This window comes from Leptonychotes weddellii, chromosome 5 (assembly GCF_054177405.1).
Source record: "Leptonychotes weddellii isolate Sample4059 chromosome 5, ASM5417740v2, whole genome shotgun sequence".
NCBI classification, from domain to species: domain Eukaryota; kingdom Metazoa; phylum Chordata; class Mammalia; order Carnivora; family Phocidae; genus Leptonychotes; species Leptonychotes weddellii.
In genome coordinates, this window is record NC_138373.1 from 50,480,005 (window position 1) to 50,487,787 (window position 7,783).

General features: G+C 35.2%; 1 protein-coding gene and 1 non-coding gene across 2 annotated transcripts in view; both read left to right on the forward strand.

Moving 5' to 3' along the window:
- Nucleotides 1–7,783, forward strand: part of STAM (signal transducing adaptor molecule) — an 80,377-nt gene that overhangs the window by 51,066 nt on the left and 21,528 nt on the right. Inside the window, exons 6-8 of the mRNA XM_081820689.1 lie at nt 472–562; nt 2,876–3,068; nt 4,506–4,600. Of these exons, the coding sequence (XP_081676815.1) occupies nt 472–562; nt 2,876–3,068; nt 4,506–4,600 (379 nt within the window). The remainder of the gene's footprint in view (nt 1–471; nt 563–2,875; nt 3,069–4,505; nt 4,601–7,783) is intronic.
- On the forward strand, nt 4,748–4,850 carry LOC115941973 (U6 spliceosomal RNA). Its single transcript, XR_004076624.1, has one exon. It is a non-coding gene; the product is annotated as a U6 spliceosomal RNA (small nuclear RNA).

A 7,783-nucleotide genomic window follows, 5' to 3' on the forward strand; every position in this document is an offset into this window, starting at 1 on the left:
TTGCAAATGGCAAGATCTCATTCCTTTTGATGGCTACATAATATTCCATTGTGTATATATACCACATCTTCTTTATCCATTCATCTGTCGATGGACATCTTGGCTCTTTCCACAGTTTGGCTGTTGTGGACATTGCTGCTATGGGTTTCAGGAGTTTTCTAACAATTTTTAAATCTCTTCTAGTCTTTCTTCTCTTGTTTGCATGCTGTCTTCTTTTAGCTTACCGCCTTTACACAAATGTAGGAGAGTGTGATTAGACTGTCAGCCCTCAATATCCAGTTGCTTTCAGTCTTTTTTCTCCAATTCCAACTCTTCTCCTTTCAAAGTGAAGATTGCTCTAGTTTGGATTATTTTCTGCCTCAGAAGTCTGTGGTAGATTGATAAGAAGGGCCTTGCAAGTTCTTAGATTAAGTTGAGGTAGGAAAATCTGAGGACAATCCTCAAATATTGTGTTCCCTTTTTTTGTGTTAGGCTGCTGAACAAGCGAAAGCGAGCCCAGCATTGGTTGCCAAAGATCCTGGTACTGTGGCTAACAAAAAAGAAGAAGAAGATTTAGCAAAAGGTATGTTTTTAAGTTCCATGTATTGGAAAGGTGGGAAGAAAATGGGTCCCTTACTTAATATTATTTTCCTGAGATATTTAAAAGTAAAAGACATAGGGCTTTACCCTTAAGGCTGAAATCTACTTTGTGCCCTTCTACAGTATCAAATAATACTCTTCTGTGATAACTACTATTCATATATGTCTTTTCAGTCTATGTTGTAATACTATTTTTATTATACTGTATATCCATAAACAATACCAAATACTTTCATGTGTCCAACAAATTCTTTTTTCATAAATAATTATATATACCATTTAGTTTTTTTATGTGACAGTATGTCTAAGATCTAATCATAATAAAACATATAAATCAAGTTCACTTGTTTTAACTATTGTGCAATATTCCAGTGTGCTAATAAATATATACTGTAGTTCATCTGTCCTGCTGCTGATGGATATTTGAGTTTTCTGGGGTTTTTTGTTTGTCTTTTTTTTTTTTTTTACTATAAGTAGGCTGCATTGAGTATTCTTGTAAATATTTTCGTATGTGTGTTGTGTGACTGCAACTGGTATTTTTGGCTCATGGGGGAGGTACATCTTCAACTTTGCTAAATAGTTTTATTATTTCCTTTGCCATTAGCAGTATATGAAAGTTATTATTAATATTTTTAATCTCCTGAAAACATTTAGTATTGTCAGAGTTTAATTTTTGTGATTCTGATATGTTGGAAATAATGCCCAATTATCTTGACTTTTATTTCCTTGATTACTAGTGAGGCTGGGTCCTTTTTTGTGTGTTTATTAGCTGTTCTGATTATCTCTCTCTTTATTGAGTTTTTGTTTTTTTTTAAGATAATGATATATAGAAAGTCTTTAATTTTGGATGTTAAACTTTTTGCCTGTTTTTTTTTTTTAAGTATTTATTTATTTATTTGAGAGAGTGAGAGAGAGAGCCCAAGATGGGGGACGGTCAGAGGGAGAAGCAGATTCCCCATGGAGCTGGGAGCCTGATGTGGGCTCGATGCTGAGACTCCGGGATCATGACCTGAGCTGAAGAGAGTTGCTTAACTGACTGAGCCACCCAGGCACCCTTGCCTGTTATTTCTATTATAGATATCTACTCTTGATTTTTGGCTTTTACTTTAACTTTGATAATGGTGTATTTTATCAAACAGAAGTTTTAAATTTTGATGTCAAAATTTTTGCTTTTTTGTTATGATTTTTGCTTTTTTATATCTTAAGATATTTTTCCCTACCCCACATCCTAAAAGGTACTTGCCTGTATTTTCTTATGATCATTTTAAAGTTTTTTTTTTCCTATTAGGTATTTTATCAATGTAGAACAGAGGTGGAAGGGATGAAGGGGGTTATGGTTTGAGTTGAAAGCAGGGTAATCAGTCTGTTCAGATTACATTGCAAAGCCTGAGTGACACATGGTGATGGTCTGCATTGGGGGAGGAGTGGAATCAATAGAAGGAACACATTTGAGGGGTGCCTGGGTGAGTGGCTCAGTTGGTTAAGTGTCCGACTCTTGATTTTGGCTCAGGTCGTGATCCCAGGGTTGTGAGATCTAGCCCTGCCTTGGGCCCCATGCTGGGCATGGAGCCTGCTTAAGATTCTCTCTCCCTCTCCATCTGCCCCCGCCACCAGAAGAAAGAGACACATTTGAAATCTCTTTGGAGGAATTTGTTAGGTGAAACTTCATTGTAGTTATTTCCAAGTTCCACTTCTTAGACTGATCACATAAGAATTAACTTTGGAGCCATAAAATGCAGGTTCTTGGATACTACCTCTGACACTCTGATTTAGTAAGTCTTCATTGAGATTTGGGACTCTTGACTTCCCAAGTGATTTTGATTATCATTTTGGGAACAGAAGCTATAGAAATATATTGAAAAGATGAAAGAAAGTATCTGCAGCTAAATAAAAAAAGTGTATCTAAGAAATTATAACTTTTTAGTCCCCAGAATAATTTAAGTTTTATCCATTCAGTAAAAATAGTCATTGTGCAGGGCACCTGGCTGGCTCAGTTGGTAGATCATGTGACTCTTGTATGAGTTCAAGCCTCATGTTGGGTTTAGAGATTACAGAAAAAAATAAACTCTTAAAAAATAGTCATTATTCTGTTCAATTTTTTTGTAGTTTATTTTTTAAACTTTCAGTTGTGAATGAATGAATAAAACTGATGAAATTTTTTTATTATGTCAAGATATGTCCTAGTTCCCATCTCCACATTTAAAAGAATACATTTTACCTTCAGATACCTTTTTGTACTTCTTTGGATTGTTGGATATATTAACATTTTGGGTCTTTTTAACTCATTCTTTTCCAGCTATTGAGCTGTCCTTGAAGGAACAAAGGCAGCAGTCAACCGCCCTTTCTACTTTGTACCCAAGCACATCCAATCTCTTAACTAACCACCAGCATGAAGGCCGAAAAGTTCGTGCTATATATGACTTTGAAGCTGCTGAAGATAATGAACTTACTTTTAAAGCTGGAGAAATAATTACAGTTCTTGATGACAGGTGATGGATAATATCAAATTGATATTAAGTTGACATTCATATGAAAATATATAACATATTACTTCTGTGTTTCATATTAATCCTGTTGAATGCCATTACCAAAGGTAATAAGAAAAAATTTTGATGTAGATATTTCCTGTGTGTGACAGTTTGATTGCTTTGCTTGTATCATACTGTCTGGATTCTTATTTTATGGTTTAATTTTTTTTCTTATCTCTAAGATTTTGTTTTGGAGGCCTAGTTTATTCATTTTTTGTCCATCTAATAATATAAATTATTAAATTAGTAAGGTTAAGATTTTAGAAAATACGCCAAATACGTCTATGTATTTATGGAATTTGTTAGAAATGTGTAATATATTGAACTTATTTATTCACAAAGAATAGCCTATCCATGGGTCAAATTCATTTTACTTGGAATTATATACATTTACATTATTATGGGAGGTGATTCAGTACCTCTGTTTTTTTTTGTCTTGTTTTTATTTTAAATTCAATTAATTAACATATAGCGTATTACTAGTTTCAGAGGTAGAGTTCAGTGATTCATCTGTCTTATATAATACCCAGTGCTGATTACATCATGTGCCCTCTTTAATGTCCATCACCCAATTATCCTATCCCCCCACGCTCCCCCGCCCTCCAGCAACCCTCAGTTTGTTTCCTCTAAGTACATCTGGGTTTTGTGTTTACTCAAAATTTGTTACTGATGATTGTTGCTGATAATTAAGTACTAAAATTTGCAAGTGGTTTTAAAAAATAAATTCAAAAAAAATTTAGGTTATTCCTATAGTAGCACACTTACATTGTTTTCTTGAGTGAAAGAAAATGAAGTAAAGTTTGAGCTGTTTAGCTGGAAATTGCACAAAACCTTGATCATTGATTGATTCATTCAAAAAATGTTCATTGAGAGCTTGCTAGCTTTCCTATACTTATACCAAAGATACAGTGGTGAACCATGGGATGTATCTGAGTGTGTGTTCATTGTGAACATTTTGTGCTATAAACAGTGTCATCTGTTATGTTATTTCTTGTGGGGGAAAAAGGTGCTAGTTGAACAAGAGAGCACACTAATTTAGGAATGGATCTGAATTAAGAGCCTACCATTACCTTACTACAAAGGAGTCTTACAGGGAGCCCATGAACTACCTGAAGTTGAAGAGATCTCTGTTTTTGGGAGTGAATTCAGAACCTTGTATTAAATCCTCAAAGCATTCACCAGCCCCCGAAAAGATAAAGAGCTGTGTGTTTAACACCTCTTTATCTTCTCTGAGGCTTCATCTTCTATTTGTAATAATGGTACATTCATTTCTTCCCTCATTGGATTGTTGGGGGATTCAAATCTGGTAATAATTCAAGTTAAACATTGTAAAAGGTAGAGATATATAGAGATGAAAATCTTTATTATAATCAAGCATTCTTTTTTGCTCCTCATTAGTGATCCCAACTGGTGGAAAGGTGAAACCCATCAAGGCATGGGGTTATTTCCCTCTAATTTTGTGACTGCTGATCTTACTGCTGAACCAGAAATGAGTAAGTATTTTCCAGTCTGTAAGTGGATGGTAATCCACAACTGTCTTCTTAATAAAAGAGTAAATTCAACTTCATGGAAAGTTATAACCTGAGCTGGGACTCTCAGATGTTAGTGCCTCCAGAGTGTTTATTAAGAATGCAGCTTGCGTGCTCGCTTCGGCAGCACATATACTAAAATTGGAGTGATAGAAGATTACCATGGTCCCTGTGCAAAGATGACACGCACAGTCATGAAGTGTTCCATGTTTTTGTATTGTATGTAGTGATGAATCATTAAATTCTACTGCTGAAACCAGTATTGCACTGTATGTTAACTAACTGGAATTTAAATAAAAATTTAAAAAGAAAAAAATGCAGCTTCCTAGTCAGTAGATTATTTACCAGAAATCATCTAATTATCTACAGATTGAAATTATCTACCAAGATTATCCCTAAGATAATTGGGCAGACTGTGGACTTTTCTTTAAAAATACTAGATAAATAGCATTATAAAACTGAAGATTAAGAAGTGTTAGGAAATTTATGCACTATGTATTTTCATTATCAGTTGATCAAGTATGACAAATACAGTGTACTCTCATAGAGAATTCTTTCTGTTCTAAGATTGAGGCCATTTCTTTAGCGTCTAGCCCCAAACTTGGAAGCAGTGGCCTGTAAGCAATATAATGGCTTTCCTAAGCCCCCATGTCAGAGAGTCAGAAGGAACCATAACTGATCATGTGAATACCTTTTTGTTTGGTTTCCAAGTGTGTGCTACTAGGGGAAATAAACTAGAAAGTAGGGCCCAGGAGGAAAAGTGATGTTACTGGCAGGCATAATAGTTGCAGGAGATGTAACTACTTGTAACCTACCAAAATGTTGGTAGGCAGTTCACTATATTTCTACATAATACTATACTTCACTATTCTTCATAATGATGAGTTTGGGTCGTCAAGATTAAGTCATAATCTCCCTTTGTTTAAGGAAACAAATATGTTTTGGTATAGAAAGATTTCCATTAGTGGTTGAAAGGTTTAGAATTTTAAGAGTTTGTGTATATAAGCTGGTAAGCTATAGTTATCTGGCAAAATATCTCACCTCATCTCATCTTTCTATAATGCCAGTAGAAGGTATCAAAGAGAGTTATAAGCTACAGGATGCTTAGGTCTTTTTTAGTTTATAAGAATTTTAAGAAAGGATCTTTGTCTTAGTCATCTTTTCATTTTTCGTTTCCAACAGCACATAGTACTGAATCTTACCCAGAATACAGACTATCTAAATATTTATACGATAAATGGTGCATAAGTATGTGTATGTTTACATATATATATGTAAAAGATATACTTTTCCTTGAATAAGAACACTTCTCTTTCAAGAGAAGGCTTTAACAACAAATCAGGCATTACTTTTATCTTTGATGAAACAAAGCTGTCTCCCAATTATTGCCAAGTTGTCTCATGTCATTTTATGACCGATTTATGACAGATTCCTGATACCCATTCTAGTAATGGAGTTCTTTTTTGTTAGAACTCAAAAAGTATGTTGTAGAACCCTTTTTAAATGGCAGTGTATTAGGTGCCAACTTTTTAACCTGGGCTTATGGTGGTGATTTTTTTCTTTGTTTTTTTTTGAGGTTTGGGTTTTTTGTTTTTGTTTTGTCCTCAGTAAGCTATTGGAAAAGATGGAATTGTCTTGGACTTCTGTTCAAGATGAAATCCAAGATCTCATATGGATCATGTAGCCAACTCCTCTTTTTCTCCATCATATAGCAGTGCAGCTTTAAAATGAGTATTCTAGCTCTTCTTCCTGTGTTTCACTCTGGACTACTGAAAAGAAGAGCAGGAATAGGAGAGCTTCTATAATGGAATTTTAGTTCTTGAGCTTGGGAAATGAGTGTTAGCATGATCTTCTTAGCATTCTTCTTCTTCTTTTTTTTTTTTAAGATTTTATTTCTTTATTTGAGAGAGAGAACATGAGAGAGGGGAGGGTTGGAGGGAAAACCAGACTCCCCACTGAGCAAGGAGCCTGATGTGGGGCTCCATCCTGGGACTCGGGGATCATGATCTGAACCGAAGGCAGATGCTTAACCAACTGAGCCACCCAGGCACCTTTTCATAGCAGAAGCCCACTTTACTTAATGTCCTGTACAAGTACCTGCCCTGCTTGGCTTGTTTTTCTTTTGGAAGTGTAGGAAGATATTGTGAAAACAGTTTATTTTGTGTACATGCATACACACACGCATGCATGGACGCACGCATATTTGGTAATAGTATTACTGCCTTTGAGAAAAAGCACTGAAAACTTGTGCATGGTCAGCTGTTAGGATGTGTTCTCTTATGGGTAGCAGCCAATGCGGTGCTTTCCCAGCTCTCTACTTGTTAACAGCTCAAGATATAAAAAGCAGAAATATCTCTAGCACGTGTCTCTTTTACCCCCATGAGAAAATAAAATCAGCTGACACTTTTGTGTGTATAGAATTCTATACACAGTGTGTGTATAGAATTTTGCTTTATGGTGATTTGAATGGGATGAATGGAAATTAAATTACGTACATTTTTATACAGAAGCTTACAGCACCAAATACATAAGTGGTATGAGTTCCTGTTCTCAGAGTAAAAAATCATCGGCCAGATTTCAGTATGTGGGCTAGTAGCACCAGATAGATTCGTATTTAAATCCAGGCAGTGTCATATATTAGCTTTTTCCTGCGCAAGCGTTTTTAAAATTACTGTGCTGCTGTTAACCTCATTGTTAAAATGGTAGAAGAGATTCATTTGGGAGGAAATGTAATATTCTATTACTCACATTTAATAGTTTAATTAATATATTTCTTTTCCATAATTCTCCGTTCCCAAAGCCCTTTTCATCTTGATTCTTAATATTTTTATGAATACTGATTAACCGCATTGGTACAAGAATGAGAAATGCAGAAAGGAAGTTCATCCCTTTAAAGTCATATGAGCCTCTCAGTATATTGGGGGAGAAGATTAATTGCTCTATTTTTTTTTATTTATTTTTATTCTTATGTTAATCCCCATACATTACATCATTAGTTTTAGATGAAGTGTTCCATGATTCATTGTTTGTGCATAACACCCAGTGCTCCATGCAGAATGTGCCCTCCTCAATACCCACCACCAGGCTAACCCATCCTCCCACCCCCCTCCCCTCTAGAACCCTGTTTGTTTTTCAGAGTCCATCGTC